At 38.1% G+C, this 17,262-nt stretch overlaps 1 protein-coding gene across 2 annotated transcripts in view; it reads left to right on the forward strand.

Annotated features, from left to right (window-relative positions):
• The first annotated feature begins 9,483 nt into the window (after positions 1–9,483).
• LOC111640617 (calbindin-32-like) overlaps positions 9,484–17,262 on the forward strand; it is a 34,624-nt gene continuing 26,845 nt past the window's right edge. The window contains exon 1 of one of the 2 annotated variants that reach the window (XM_023386654.1): positions 9,484–9,813. In XM_023386654.1, coding sequence (XP_023242422.1) covers positions 9,534–9,813 — 280 coding nt within the window. In that variant the 5' untranslated portion in view covers positions 9,484–9,533. The remainder of the gene's footprint in view (positions 9,814–17,262) is intronic. The other variant, XM_023386653.1, reaches the window with a different exon arrangement.

The following is a 17,262-nucleotide window of genomic DNA, read 5'->3' on the forward strand; positions in this document are numbered from 1 at the left end:
CATAAAAAAAAAAGAAAGAGGAGCATTTATTGATCTTTATCGGTCCACTGCACTCGGTTCATCCCCCTCAGTGCATAGTCATCTTCGTTTGCCGTTCGGTCCGAACCGCAAACAGTTTGTTATCATTGCACCTGTAATTTGTTTTCGATGTTCTCCTGGTTGATTGAAGGCCCCTAGAAATTTCTGGGCCACCAAATTGTGTAAGTAGCTGTGGTTGCTGAATAAACTGCTGTGATGGAGAAGTTAAAAAAAAAAAAAATTAAAAAAAAAATTTGTTTTTCTGATGCGTGAATGATCAGTTGCCACAAGGATTGCATCTCTAGAGTGAATTCAAACAATCTTGTTACTATGGCTTGTGAGATATAAATAAATAATTGTTTGAAAAGTTTCCATGACGATATCCAACTGGAAATGAGTTATAAGTTTTTAAAAATAAATAATAAAAATATTTGTTTATGTATTTTATGATTTTTTATTTCTTTATTTCTATTTTTAAAAAGTTTCATTGTTTGTTTATTTGTTTTCGTTAACAGACAAATTCCCGTAAAGTAACGAAATCGTCGTCTTCCTCAGAAAATTTCCCCTTTTTTTTTTAGAGAAATTTAGAAGCCGTAAGGATTAAATTTTTAAATTATTTTATTTAAAATATGAGGTTGATTGATAAATGAGGTCTGCATTTTTATAAAGTTAGTTTCTGAAGAGGTAGAAATAATTTATTTTAATTTTATGTATTCATTTATTACTGTAATTACAAGTTATTCCAGCATTTTTCCAAGTTTTTGATCCACTTCTGCATTACATGCATGATAAAGCTCTTTGATTTGTTTCCCTTAAACCATTCCCACAAGGCAACTCGAACTTTGGCATGCTACAAAAAGCATCTTGCCTTTCGGCACTGCCTTTAATTTTGGGAGTGACCGGAAGCCCAACGGTGCAGAGTAACTCAGAAATTAAAGTTCTTAACATTTCTTGCTGAATTTCATTTGTAGGATACAAAGATGGATTGAATGTTGGTATAAATTGGTGGGCCAAATTACATGAGACATCGGCAGGTGAGCTGCAAGTATTTTGTATATTCCATATACTAAAAATAGGTCACAAGTGATGTGCAAGATGGGTTTGGGGCAAGATTAACTTGTGCTGTGCTCCAGATTTGGGTAACTTGGGTCTAAACGGTGATTTCTTCGAAAAATTTATGTGGATGTGCATGATCTTTTAGTGTTTACGGCTAGCTATTGATGTATTATTCTACTTTTTCTCGAACTAATTCTCTACAAATGGAAGCTTTATTTATCATTCAACTCTTGTATCTTTTAGTATTAAATGTTAAATACTGTTCTTAATTTTTGTTATTTTTTTTTATACTTTTCAAAAATATAATGTAGTAAGTATATGTTAATATATACGTTAAAAAACAAGATGGTTTGTAACTTACTGAAGATCATAAGATCATCTGCTTAATCAAGATGATCATAAGATCATCATAAGATGCTAAATTTAAGAGATGGACTCCTAATTATGTCAGAAAGTAGAGTTTGACAGTGCCGAGGGTCGGACATTCAGGTGGTGCAGCAGGTACTTTCTCACGGCATCACTAAGTCCGACTTCCACCACTTATTTCAAGTTCTACTTTTCTTCAATCATCTAGTATTTATTTTTCTAATATTATGGCTTTTCTGTAAATGAATATATAAATAAGGATTACGTAAATGATCAAATTTACTTAAAATGTAAATAAACACATTAAATTATATAGAAGTGTGGTAAAGTAGTTATACAGGAGACATAGTAAAGTCTTTATACAATGGTGTTTGAACCAATTATGACACACAGTAATGAATACGGCACGAAGACACGGGAAAAATATGAAGATCATCTACAAAGTATCAAAACTTGAAGCAAAAGTTCATTACACGACAACATACCAGAGAATACATTATAAACGCATGATGCGCTTTGAAGATGTGAGGAGTGTTTGCACGTCAGTGAGAATCCTTACATTACAAATAGACTATTATATTCAAAAGTTAATAATAGTCTATTTGTAATCTCCCATTTTTCTGACAGACCCCGTGTAATTGATAAATTTTTGTATATTGGTTGTGATAGCAGCATGCAAAATGCCAATTTCTGCAGTTTGCAAGTAGAGTTGATCAATGCAAGATAGTGAATTTGTGTTAAACCCGGGAATGTTATATTTATTTATTTAAAAATTATAAAGACAAGGATGCAAAATGTTAGAAGTAACCTACATATAAAATTAAAAGTTTAAGTCACTTGCATTATTACTAGAAAAGGAATTCAGACAGGATTCTCAGTTAAAGGATATAAAACTTACAAAGAAATAAATACAACAATAGATGAGGTACAGAATGATTCTAAATTATTGTTGTGGTTCCCATTCGCTATAATTTTTTGGCTGGAACCAACAAAATAAAACTTGGAATATGAAAGTGTAACTCAAAAATGTGGAATTGATACTGTAAAATGTTAAACAATGACTTCAACATGCACACCTTTTGTGGCACCTAAAATATCCATGCGACAATCAGTTTCTCTTCATTTGTGGTGTAACTGTCTCTATCACAGCAACAATTCTGAGCTTCAGTTTCATGCAAACAATCACGAGGGGTCCCGTAAGCAATGTCCTTCAATATCCCCACAGGAAGAAATGTTGGGTGAGTGCAAAGACTATGGAATCTCTCTCACTCTGGGATATACTTTTATACACTAAGTGGTTTTATTTTGTTGGTTCTGATTGAAAAATTATGGGGGTAGAACCCCCGACGACAACTTATAATGCCCTGTACTTTCCTTTTTTGCATCAAATGTCGGTTATCATAAATTACTAGTTTGGCATTAAATAAAAATGAGCCTTAGAATTGTATATACACTGATCTGTCAGATTAGCAAACACAGTTCCTTGGGCAAGTCCATATTTATCAAGAACTAGCCGAAAATAAGTGAGTAGTATCTGTTTGGTATAGTAATTTAGTGATGTTTCTTGAAACTCCCTTCATTAAAGTTAAGAATAATTACCATTTCTCTTTAAAAAGCAAACCTATTTAATTCTTGAATGTGCAATGATCAATATAAGACCATTTTAAGTAGTAGTAATATAATTTATTCTTCTATTTATTGCACTGTTTATGCAAATCATGCAGCAATTTCCAGAACATACTATCCAGTACATGACCAAGAGATGGAAGAAGACGTGAATGCAGAGAAAGAAAGTGAATTAGACATTATAGACTGATTGGAAACAGTAAATGGAGAAGTGGTACAGTACAAGATAATGGTTGATCACTAAGCTGCTTTCATTAAGTAAAATTTAACTTAGTATGTAGAATATAATGGTTAAAAAACCTTATTTTGTATGCATAACTAATATAATATAGGCCAGTTCAACTTAGGGAAATTCAGTAATAGCAATGGAACCATGTTACAAAGTCACAATCTATGCTTCTTCCTCTAGGTAGGTACCTTACCTCTCCACATACACTTCTCCCGTCATTTTGACAGTGATGCCTGCAGAATAGAAGTCATTTGGAACACAGCCTGCATGTGGCATTACAACCGCAATCAACGGACTTGGGAAATTTTGGATTGTTGGCCGTTAGGATCCGTCACGGTGCGATTATCATCTGTTTGGTTCTTTGGAGGAAGATTCAGAAGACGGGCGACTCGACCGGTATGCCGAAGTCTGAGCATGTCGTGCAGTGTCTCCAACAACTGCCAAAATAGTTTTGTTCCGTTCTGCATTTGTGGAAAAGTAATGGGAGAAATCGGTGTGTGGAGAATACCTAGAGAAAGAAATATAAATTGTAATCCCAATTTATGTATAAGACATATAGCCCAAAGTGCATGTAACACATCACAATTGCTTAAATTCCAGGCAAAGTTGAATTACCCTCATACAAGAAGTCCACAAAGCCAATATAAAGAAAAACAACAATAATGTTTAATTGATATTTTTGGATTCATATCAGCTTACTCTGCAGCCGCAACAGCTTGAAATTCTGACAATCTTCACGGTATTGAGAAGCGGTTCCTGATTTTCTCAGACATTGGGCAATTGTTGAAATTTCAAGAATGCAAAATACAAAATGCATTCTCAAAAATGGAATCTGATGAAAGTCTCTGCAAATACCTACATTTTTGTAGGGTATTAAGGCAAAATGGTGTTCAACTATGCAACATTTGAACAGACTTCTTAATGGCATTACTTTGAGTGAAATTGATCAGTTGAACATTATCCAATAACCAACACACAAATATTTAAGTGTGTTTATTATTGTACTGCTTGCAGTGGCATAATAAGGAGTCGAAGGCCTGCCTGCAAGAATTTTTCCAGATCTACTACGGAGCGTATTGTTTACTAGTTGTGTGTGCACTTGCATGTGTAATGATTGTATATTCTCATATTATTATTATGCCAGATGTAAGTACAAGCATTTGACGACTTTGTAAGCAATGGATACATCCTGTTACCAACAGAATAAAATTAAAACCTGTTGTTTTTAATAATGTTTGTGGTTTCTAAGTGACATTTTTAGTTAGAAGTTTTGATATTATACACGTGAAGAAAACGCTACGTGGTCAGCTCTGGTGAGAAGCACACTTTGGACAGTTGAAGGGTGTGGCCCAGCTTATTTGATATGTTTGTCATGTTCAGTCAGCCCATTTCGAGCCAAGGAGGTTAAGCTATTAGCCTACTACTATGGGACACTCGGGGTCGAAAAACCCCCAAAATTTTTCCGAGCATGAACTGTGTCGCATATATCGGGCCACGTTGTGGGTTTTCGGCCAGGCCTACCCATTGTAGGTACAGTAGACCCCTATAACACGAGTTCATTTAACACGACGAAAAAATTGCGATCGTATTCGTATAAACACGCTAAAAGAGACACGTAAAACGTCATCGCCGAGTCGTGATGCGACAGGATTGATCGAATCTAGACCAATAGCGGATATTGCACAAATTGTTGAGTTTGTGGACGAGCACTGGACCTACTAAAACATTTATTATTCAACGGCCCTAAAAATTATATTTAAATTAATGATGTCTCCGAAGTTCAGAGAATTTTTCGCAGAAAAATAACTTATCGGGAAACGCGCCCGCCGTTCGATGCGCCGCTCCGCGACGAAAACAAGCTTAAGCAATGGGTCGTCGAACGGTGCACACTCGGTAAGTAATCCTACAATTTTTTGTTTATAGCATAGTTTATATGGATTATTCCCAAAAAATTATACGTGCTTTGGAAATGTTGAGTTAAATTAGTCTAGAATCGGTTAATTTTATGGAAGAAAACATTTCAAACAGCCGTAGTCCCTAAACTGCATACGTGCCGGGCTGTGATTGGCTCATGTATTTAAATTAATTAATTAAGTCACTCGTAAAACACGGAATTCTTATAAAACGAAACGTATCTACCGTGTTATAGGAGGTCTACTGTATTTAAAAATTTCTGTTTAATCGCCTAAGACTAGTTCCCGACTTTTATCTCGTGGCCTCTTCGAAGGCTCGTCCCATTCTAGAAAGTGTACATTTTGACGTCATAGCTGCATTTAACAGTTGTTTTCGGTCGGTGATTTACAATACCATCGAGAACCACTGGTGTAAAGTACTGTAATAAGTTAGTAGGCATTTCACTACTAAAAGTGGACTAAATATGGCGGCTGTTGTCTCGAATGCCATATTGAGTTGGTTTGTTAATTTATTCCCAGTACAGTACTTAGAGAACGATAAGAGCGGTTGTTAAGTGCTTCGGAGCAAACTTCGGTGTTGTTGTTATTTCAATCGGAGTGTTTCCTGACGTATCAGAGTCTCCGAGAGCTCTTTACGCTCCGAGATTGAATTAGAGAACTTACCCACAAATCTTTGCAATAGCTTGAACATAGCGGGTGTAACGCAGAAACTGTTATGTGTGCAGCTATTGTAAAGAATACACTGCATACAACATTAAAGACGTGGATAAACATATATTTTCATGTTAAAAACCTGAAAGCAAATAATAGTTTGAGTTTTAACATTTCGATCCTAGTATATCAAGTTCGTTTATTACCACAAGCTCCGAGAACAACCCGGTATGTTCTGTCACGTGATATTAGTTCTCGCATCGCTCGTTTAGAGCAGAATAAAAAAACGCACCCATAGTGTATATTTAGGCTCTTCGCCCTGTAGACAATAAAAGATCCTTTCAGACAAAGCCATCGTGGGTTCGGCCAGTAGAGCGGGAGAGTGATGGGTGAACCAGTTCCGCCGCCCTATTATAGGCCTGGCCGAATTTATAATGGGCTTGCTCCTAAAAACCCAAAGGCTAGAGACTTTAAAAAGTTACTAGCAGCGGAATTAATTAATTAATTTAGTGAAAATGATTACATTACAGCAAGTTTAAGTTCAAGTATAGGTTACTCTGCTTGAACGTTGCACATTTTTGTGTTCAGTTAAACTACGAAACAATGGTTATACGCGCATTAAGAGGGCCTTTTCCCATCATATATTTGTACCCACAATCGATTGATGAGAGATACAGATACATTATTTTTCGCCTTAGCTCGTATTTATCTCAAACGAGGGATGAATATGGAAGGACGCGAGTAGTGTGTAATAAAACCACCAGATGGCAGATGCTTATATAAGATGGCGGTTTGGCCTCGATGTCTGTATTAAATGAAATAACAAATGATAGCGGCGCCCGCAGACTATAAAAAGGGGCCACAAGCTATAAAAAGAAAGGGCACCATACATTATGCATGATTTCTATTTATTGATAATGGAGTGCCCCATTATAAGGGCGCCCTTGTTACCGACATAAATGTAATTAAATTATTCGAAAGTATAGGTGAGATTAGAACGATTCTTAAGTTTTTCACTTACGCTAAGGATCTTTAATCACCAATGCTAACTGAAGGACCATCTAGTCTACTTGATCCAGCAAAATCTGTCTGAGACCCTTCAAAGTGGGCCCACCAATGGCCAAATAGATGTAACACCTGAATTCTGATGGTCGCGGATTCGCGCCTCACCAACGGGCTGACCACTTGCAGTTTTTCAGGGTTTCTTTACTTGCCTAACATCTAAATAGATGTCAGTTTCTCACGGAAAGTCTTCCCTGAAGGGCCTCCTCTTTGGAAGATCTTAGCTAGTATCGATTAATTGTATTGGCTCAAGACTAGGAACCGCACAAGCTTGCAGCTTAGAACCTCTCGCTTTTATATATTGTTATTTGGTGAAGATGAAGGGCCTTTTACATAATAACTTAGGCCCGTCACAAGTCTAAACTCGGCCCTACGCAAAAGAGAATATGTTTATTTGTGTGGGTCTGATGCCCTTAAAAACTCGAGGCCCCAGGAAAAGAATCTAGTTTACCTACATATAAAAGACTGAACGAAATTATTCTACAGAATTACCACCAAGGCCCTAAGTCAACAAAGCCGGTGCTATTTATTTTTTTTGGGACCCAATTTTATTTTTTTTCAATAATAAAATTTGACAAAAATGAATGTTTTTTCCCTTCATTAATACACGGGAAAAACAAAGGAACGAATCATTTCTAACGGAGATTTTTGAGGCCTGTGTAAATTCGAGGACCAGACAAAGGGGCCTTTCTAGTTTCTTTCCCACAGGGTATGATTATTACACATAATCCTTCTTTCGTGCAAGAAGAACCGCAATCTGCTAATCAACAATCGATCAATATTTGCTATCGATCAAATTGCAAACCTCGCGTTTTGAGTCTATACCTTAGGGCCTCATTGATGAAGGTTTGGTTTGATAGAGCATGTGATAGAGTATCCGCGATCTGTTAAGGAGGTGCCTCCCAGAAGAATTTTCATTGGGAAAGTCGCCCCAATTTAAGTGTTAACACTTCCTGAGATTCCTTAAATGTGAGGTCTGCTTCAAATGCTCCTCCTGTGATAGGTCAGCATCATATTATCAGGCCCTAAAATATGGTTAGAGTATGTTCTATTGTTTGATTAAATAGTTTATACTCTCTGTTCAGTACATTTTTTTGGTTTTTTTGTATTCTGGTGTAAGAAAGAACAGTCGTTCCGTGTAAACAACTGTTATAAACTCTTATTCTGTGAAATTTTCTTGAACAGGTCAGAAGAACTGATCTTATACCAGCTTATAACACAGAACAATTGTCCTTACACCAGTTTAATTGAACTTAACCAGTAAACTACACTTCGTGAACGGCGGAGTCATCGCGTATTTCAATATGCAAATTGATTGATGACGTCACAGAGTCGAACATATTCTTGACTGGAAACCAATCTCATTTGCATACCAGAACACTATAATTACTCTTACCATCTATACACGTGACAACATTTTATGAAAATCATCAATCATTTTCGGATTTTCGGGCTTCAATTTTGCGTTTCTTTAACAGTATTGCCGTGTGTGGCACCATTTTTTCCCCTCCTGTTATCTTTCCTGCTGATTTTTCTTCGTTTCTTTGCCAGTAATGGGGGTAATTGTACTGTACTGTACTTTAATTGTTTTCTATCTGCAAGCACTCGTGTACCGTTTACGGTACTGATACGCAATGAAAACACGTAAATTAACTTACACGTAAATACAATACATTTTTTTCTGTAACTCTAATCTTTAACAACAATACTGTTTACTATTACGTAAATATCGACGACGTTATAAAAGGGTGGAATTGCTTCACTTACAACACTAGAAAATTGAGTTCTCGTGGTGTGAACACAGCGATTTCGCTGTTTATTTTTGAATTATATTGATAAGATTCGAAAAATTTTTACGGATCGAACTGACAAACATACGGTCAAACAATTCTAATTATCTTATATCAACAGTGGTCTTGATGGACGTCACAGCTGACATAATACAAATTTTATTGGGTCGAACTGACGTACGGGTGGTCCAATAATATTATCTTAATAGCATCTTGATGAATACCACTACTGATTTAAAGACTCTATCAGGATTGTTGGAACTCCTGTATGTCGGTTCGATATAAAATATGCGTGTTCGTCAGGATCTTTCTTCTTAATTAGCATCGCTGCTGTTTATCAGGATCACTAGCTATAGGAATCACTGCCGATTACCAGGATCGCAGCCGTTTATCAGGATTACAACCGTTTATCAGGATCGCAACCGTTTAGCAGACTCTACCGTTTATCAGGATTACAACCGTTTACCGTTTATCAGGATTACAACCGTTTATCAGGATCGCAACCGTTTAGCAGACTCTACCGTTTATCAGGATTACAACCGTTTACAGCCACAAACCCAGGATCTCTGTTTTATAAAGGCAGAATAGGATGGTCGAAACACCCATTCGATCCAACAAAACCACTCTTTCTCTCCCATTACACAGGTTAAACGCATACTAATTATTATATACCGTAGTTTACGTTACTAGCACCCAACCGAATTTAATTTACCTCCCATTTTTCTCCTATTATTTAGGAACCACGTCGGCCTCTCGGAAGGAACCCGAAAGTTAAAAAAAAAAAAAAAATTACATCATCCTCATCCTCCTCCCGAGGCGGGGATGATGAAGATCGTCTTCCGTCCTCGGCCGGGGGAGAAGCAATCTGATAGAGAGCCGACAGCCAGGATATTTTCTACGTCTCTCGCGCGCAGTGCGCGTGCGCTTCCTTCGACCGGACAGATAAAAGGGGAGGTCGAGTGGTGCGTCGACGACGTCATGGCTGGCTGTTCCAGATACGGGGGCAACTTCCTCAAGAGATTCAGGGAGAAAGGCAGTTACGATCTGAAGAACTTGACCGCCACGCAGTTCATCGAAGTTTGGAGCCACTACGACAACGACGGTGAGTGTTACGCGCCGCTTGTGCCACGCGTTTAAACGGTACCGGGTTCGATTCCCTCGCTTCACGCGCGCGTAACTCCGAACGGATGTCCCGGACACGCGTAAATTATACCAACGTCTCTTGCCGCTCTCGTGTGACGCTTACAACACCGGTAGATACTTGTTGGCGTTACGACAGTTAATCGATAACGCTCGAAGGGGCGACTTTCGTAACAAAATTGTAAAATATTTCGGCTCGAGCGTTACGTTATTTACGTCACGGATGCCGCGCGAAAATTACGGCAACGACGCGCCTTAACGTAACTTTCGACGCGCAAATTTCCCGACGTCACGTAACGAGCGGCCCCGATTTACTTTAGGGCCTCGCTGTTTTAAGTTTATTGTTATTTCGGTGAAGGATTTAATCCTTTTCCATTTAGTTCTGGGGCCTCTCAATTTCTACAAATTGCCAGGCCCCAGCGTTGTAAAGAAAAAACACGGACGTAAAAATGAAAACACAGCCTCTTCTTAGCGTAACTGACATAAATAATATTGCTATTTATAAATTATCGTCCGTGTTTTTGCATCGAACGAGCGGATGAGGCCCTAGTTTCCGTTTAGGGCCTCGAATTTTTGAGGGTAGCGTTAATAATAAATTTAAAACGACGAGGATTTCGGACGAGGGTCTCTCTTTCTTACACGTCGCCAATTAGGGCCTCTAAACCCGACCCCCAAACAGCCGAAATTTGAATCCGCCCGTGCGAAAATCAAATTTGTATTTTCTCAAATTATCATCCAATTTTTGTATCGAAGTGGAGCCCGATTTATAAATATACTACAACTTGGGGCCTGGCTATTCTATGTTTATTATAATCTTACAAACGGTGGCAGATTAACCCTTAAGCCGATTAGGGGCCCGAGATAAAGGAAAAAACAAAATGTAACTTAATGTCACTTCATTCGAACAAGGGTGGGGTAGTAGAGCTTACGGAGTTTGCCTGAGGCCCCGTGTGGTAGTCGGTCGTCACTGTTAATAAGGGACTCTTACGCGTCACGACTCAGGCCCGCACGTTTAAATTCGGCCCCCGAGAGAAGTAAATCGCATTTGTTTTTTTTTTTTTTTTGTTCGGTTGTCGATAGAAAGGATCGGTTCACACGGCGGCGACGATTGCAGCTTATAAATCAATAACAATTGGAGTGGGATGGAGTTGTTTTATTAATTCTCTAAAGTGTAATCACGATCGTTCTCTCGGGTTCGGTTTAATGATAGCGGATAGACCAGTGACGTCATTATCGATTCAAACTCACTCCCGGAGAAAAATCAAAGTCGTTGTGTTCTCCCTCCTCACAAACACACACACACTGCGACACTGGCTCGTGATTTACATCTGTTCTAAAGGGGGAAGAGAAAGCCACGCGCATTCTAAAGGGGGAAGAGAAAGCCACGCGCAAGTTCGTAACAATAAACCCGATTTTTAAAAAATTACCCCACGTTCACCCTCCCCCCCCTTCGCCGCTCGTGTTCGAAATGTCGCTGTCGATAAGATAAGCGAGTATTGTGACGTGTTAATATGCGTTTTGAAACGAAATCGATCTCTTGTGTATACTTTACGGGGGGGGCGAAAGTTGCCGTTATCGTCCCCTCTTTTTCTTTTACGTCACCTCGTACGAATTCGCTCCATTTCCTTGTGTCATTCGGATACGTCACCCCGCAATTGTTGTTTCATTACGAAACTTTGGACCTATCGATCCGGGGATGTTACTCCTGTTAGGAGTTAATGATTCGTCTCGGAAGAGCAGTAACACTTCCTCGGGTGAATTTAAGAAAGTGGCGAGCGTTATCCGCCCGTAACACCTGTGTAATTCGCTCTAATTTATGACGTTACGACGTTCGGTGGTTTAATTTTCATGGCGTTAATTCCGGGCAATTAATCAAATCTTGTTTGATATTCGATGTTACGCCGTGTACGGTTTCGTTGGATATTAATATCGCTAAATTTTTTTGTTCGTTCGATGGGGAAAAACGGGATTTAGTACTCGCTGAATAGGGAAAAAGGGAATTTAGTATTTGCTGAATAGGGGAAAACGGGATTTAGTACTCGCTGAATAGGGAAAAAGGGAATTTAGTACTTGTTGGATAGGGAAAAGGGAATTTAGTACTTGTTGGATAGGGAAAAGGGAATTTAGTACTTGTTGGATAGGGAAAAGGGAATTTAGTACTTGTTGGATAGGGAAAAGGGGAATTTAGTACTCGCTGAATAGGGAAAAAAGAGAATTTAGTACTCGCTGAATAGGGATAAAGGGAATTTAGTATTCGCTGAATAGAGGAAAACGGGACTTTAGACTCACGCTATAGGGAAAAATAGTATTTGACATTCATTAAGAACAATTAAAATGAACATTTGAAAAAATAACTTTAAACATTAAATTAATTATAATAAATTAATTACTATAATATAAAGAATATTTCCATTTATTAAAATATTAAATAGGCTTAATAATATATTTTTATAAATGAGAAGTTTAATTAAATTAATCTTGAATGAGATATTTTATGGAATTTGTAATTAATAACTGGGGCCTGATATAGGTGAAGAAGGGCCTTGCCCTTCTTCTTGCTCCTTAAAAATACGCGAAGAAAATGAACAAAACAAATAAAAAGCAGATTTTTTTCATTACTTTTAAAAAGGAATTTCATTACACATTTATTTGAGTATCCGATGCCCTCGGAATGAAACGCCCTAGATACTAGTGAGGCCCTTTAATACAGGTTCAAATACTGTAATGTCTTATCCTTTTAGAAAGGCCCTGCTATAGGCCGATATCCTTCTATTTCCGCTTATATAAGGGCCTTACTAACTTAGACAGAAGACCAGAAGGGCCTTCGAAATTCCTCGATTAACTTGTTGCTAGGTAGGATCATCGAGACTGGGAGTCGGGCCCTGCTAATTGTACCCTGTTAATGTTACTTTCATCAACAGAAAATAAAATATTTTAAGAAACATTCTATGTATTTCATTTATTCAAAAATACATGGCAAAAGGGCTCTCTCTACCCCGGGCCCCGCGCAGAAATTCGATCGTAAACTAGTAGCTGTTCGATGCCGAGTATAGCGTGACACAAAGTTTACACAGCATAAACTCTTGGAAACATTGGGGCCCCCTTTTTTTGTATGTTTTATATATATACGGCAATGCGACAAGTGGGAGATATGCCTCCCGGGAGGCCTTTCTACGGAAAGCTGACCCCTATTCGGGTGTTAGTAACGTGAATAAAACCCGGTAAACTGCACGACCAGTGTGCGATGGCTTTATCCACTCGGCCATTGGTGGGCCTATTTTCTAAGGCCTCAACGATCCGAAACCTTCACAAATCTTAGTGCAAAGAGGTTTTACGCGCGTGGCAACTCGAGACGAGTTCGAGTAGACGAGAACTGACCCAAAAAATGGTGATTTTAAGCCATTTTAAATGGAATTTATTTAATCTTGTGGGATTTTTATGGAAGATTTTGGGTATTTTGGTGGGTTTTAGATTCTAAAATCGGTGTTTTTTTTTATTATTTTTCCGGTCGATAATCCCGTTTCGTCGTGTTGAAAGACTGCAATATTGCTTTGGCATTCTTATAGCTCCCGAGGGTTTTGTCACTCGCCAACTGAAAAGTCTTGATTTAAAATGGTTTTTTGAAGGTTTTTTTTGTGTCTATTACCATTAATTTCACTTTAAATTACCCAATTTCTAGTATGATATTGTGTAAAATAGCTCTATAAATTAATACAGCCAACACGTAGCCAGTAGATCTATAATGACTCACGTTTTAAGTGTATTCCCGCTTATAACGTATACCTTATATCCGGGTGGGTTTAATTTACGTCATAGGCCCTCCAGAAAATGTATTTAATCTCGAATAATTATATAATCTTTCATTTGTTCCGATCGTTCCTGAATATGAAAACTGTGGGGCCCCTAACAGACTTTAGTCCCATAACGTGGGGCCTTCCATTTACGTAATGTAAGGCCATAGTGATAAATTTTAATACCATAACGTGGGGTTTACCAATATCATAATGTCAGGAGCTAAATTGGCAATGAGTATGACTAATTATAATCAACTTAATGTGAAAACAGAGCCACGATCTCTCTTGGGCCCCCTATGCCTTCTAAGTTGACGCACCCAGTTTATCATATTTCTTTCTTCCCCTTCTCTCTCTTTCTCTGTGTAATTTCAGGGCTCCTGTAAGCTTGAGTCTCCGGGATAAATCCCGCATCTTCTCCATCTCGGAAGGCCCCACACAGAACCTACAATTCCGTAGTGTGAGGGCTGTGTAAGGGTCTTTGAATCCCAGACTTGTCGCTCTTAGGAGCGTCAACGTTTATATTTCTGCTCTTTTGGGGTAGTGGGCCCCATTATAATAATTTTTTCTGTAATAGTTTATATAGTATCCGAGCGAGAAGGCCTGAGAGAAGCAAGAGAGAGCCTGACAGACGAGACGTAGGAATGCGAGAGACTGCCTGAGAGATGAGAAGTAGGGCCTGAGAGAGAGAGAGGGAAAACGGAGAGACGTATGGGCCCCACACCTCTTCTAAAGCCAAAATACGTAAATAAAAATAAATATTTCCACTTCGTATAGCTTTCGAATTGCGTTTTTATACAGATGATTAAATTTAGGGCCCTTCTATATCGATCCCCGCTACAACCTCTCTAACAGGGCCCGAAATTACTCCACTTTTTGCAGCAAGAGGTCATTCCGAGAATCCGTAGCCATTAATGAGTCATCGACACCATTTAGGAGTTAAATGGGTCCATTACACGAAAAAAAAAGGCACAAAAATGCGTTTAAAATTGGCAATTTCTCCCAAATATTAGAGGTAAATTGCCGTTTCATGATTGGAATCCATTAGAGAATGCCCCCCAAAAAATGTAAATTACATAATTTCAAGTTAAATAACAGAGACAATACAATTAAAACATTAATTTAAAAAATATTCCTAATATCTGTAAGGGCCCCTCGGGGGTCGAGAGAGGCCCGAGACACTTGGCTCTTTGAGGTCTCCATTATGTTAAATTACATCGTCTTATTAAACAGGACAACCCAGAAGTAAATTCATCGCAACGAACAGTGGTTAACTCACTTTTGGACCACCCTTTTTAAGTAATAAAATGTGATTATAAAAAAAAGTAAAGGTACTTTACAATTGTAACAAATGTTTTTGAGGCCCTCCTGTAAATGAGATGCCCGAACAAAAATTTTCCTGCTGGTCATTTATGATAGAGGCCTGTCACCATCACTTATGAAGGCCTCAGCCTCAAAAGAAATTCCTTCTTAATGTCGAGGTTAGATGACAATTGACCCACCCCTTGAGATCCAAAATTTTTTAGAGGACCACTGGTAGTCTGTCGCGGGTTCGCACTCCACCAACGCGGAGTTCTCCGTGTTTCTTTACGTGCTGAACACCTAAAAGGGGGCCAGTTTCTCGTAGAAAGTCACCCGGGGCCCTCTTCCTTCATTCACTCCAGTTTTTTGGGGGGTTCTTAAGTGTTAAAAATTGGCTTTTTAAATGTAAATCTCTGACAAGAATTTGAAGTTTAACATCTTATTTTTCCAGTAATATATAAAATTCAAAAAGGGGGCATAAATATGACGTATTTGTATCGATCCCTCCAAGGATTTATGGCTCGCGTGTTAAGTCATCGACTGTATAATGATTTGCAATACGTTTACATGCGAATTTTAGCAACTGACACACTTAATAATAATCTAGACTATCAAATATCTTTAATGCGGTAGCGGATTTAGGGCCTCGCGTATCTCAGGGCCTCAGATACGCGCATCGATACGTGGCCTTGGTCTAATACTCGAAATTCTGTAGTGTAAGTTAAAACACTTGATACTCGATAGTTTACAGCCTTTACCTAATGTAAATTTATACAAAGGAGGCATTTCGGGTTTCTAAGGGCCTCAGACACCAACAAATACGTCGATATATATATAGTCTTGGTCTGGTACTCTAATTTCTATAGCTAAGAAATTGACAGTTTACAACCTTTAAACAATGTAAATTTATACAAAGGAGGCCTCTCGGGCCCACTCTTTTCTAGTCTTTCGCATTTCGAAGGGCCTCCGACACGTGCAACTGATATATTCGGGGGTTCAAAACACAAAGTCCGACGCTTGTTAACTTTCTCGGTTCGATTGAGGCTTTACATAACGTAAAAGGGCCTCTCGGGTTCACGCTCTTCTAATTGTTAACGTTTGGAAGGGCCACTGCCTGTATTACGTGATTTACATCTTGTGGTTATTACGAAAACAGACATAAAAGAGGGCCTGTCAAGTTTACGCTGAGTGCTTTAGGGCCTTTTCGAACTGGTCTACCGACTAGGCCTCGTTTGTCATCGCTTTAAATTATAATTAATATACAACCAAGGGCCTCATCATAGTAAAGCCAGAAGGAGGCCTCAACCTAGCGAGACCTCATTCTAACTTCTTAAAATATAATTATGCCTTTTACGTTTGTTTTTACGTGCTGGCGCCTCAAAGTGGTAACGGGCCTGGCTTCTGTCGAACCCCGGAGAGAGCCTCGTATACAACCAGTCGCGGATTTAATTAGATGTTTGGCCATTTGGCTACTCTTAGGGGGCCCCAAAATAAATTTCGTGGGGCCCCCTCTATAAACAGGATAGAATAATTATAAAATTTCTGGAAGTTTTTCACTCGTATCGATTTTTATGTCTTGATAATTAATCGATTAATGTATATTATGTGTAGCTTTACTTAAATAGCAATTTGTATTTACATGAATTTACATGAACACGCCCGGGTTTTTCGCCAGATTTTTTAAATTACGCTAAGAGTTTTGACATTTTAATAACCCTTTTTTGAATTCTAAACACGTTCTAGAATCGCTCTCCCGTTTTTTCTATCTAAAATATCATCCGGACTATCCCATTTTTGTATTATAAAAATGTTGCGGAATCGCCCATTTTTGAATTCAAATATTGTCTAGAATTGCTTTTTTTGTTTCAAAAATTATCTAGAAATGCCCATTTTTTTTGTATCTACAAGCTAAATCTAGAATTTTCCTTTTTTTTTTTTTAACCAGAAAATTATCTGGAATTGCCCAATTTTCTCTCAGAAATTATCTAGAATCGCTGATTATTATGCCCAAAAAATGATCTAGAATCTACCATTTTTGTATCCGAAAAATGATTTACTTTTGTGTCAAAAATTATCTAGAACTGTCCATTTTTGTATCTAAAAAAACTGAATCTAGAATTATTTTATTTTTAATCCAAAAACATGACCTAGAATTGCTCAATTTTGTGTTCAAAATTTATCTAGAATTGCCCTGTTTTGCATCTAAAACTGATCCAGAATTGTCCATTCTATACCCAAAAAATTATCTATAGTTGTTCTTGTATCCTAAAAGTAATCTAGAATTACTCTGCATCTAGAACTGAACTAGAATCGCCAAT

This window comes from Centruroides sculpturatus, unplaced genomic scaffold (assembly GCF_000671375.1).
Source record: "Centruroides sculpturatus isolate CEXI.00-Female unplaced genomic scaffold, Cexi_2.0 scaffold1393, whole genome shotgun sequence".
Classification (NCBI taxonomy): Eukaryota; Metazoa; Arthropoda; class Arachnida; order Scorpiones; family Buthidae; genus Centruroides; species Centruroides sculpturatus.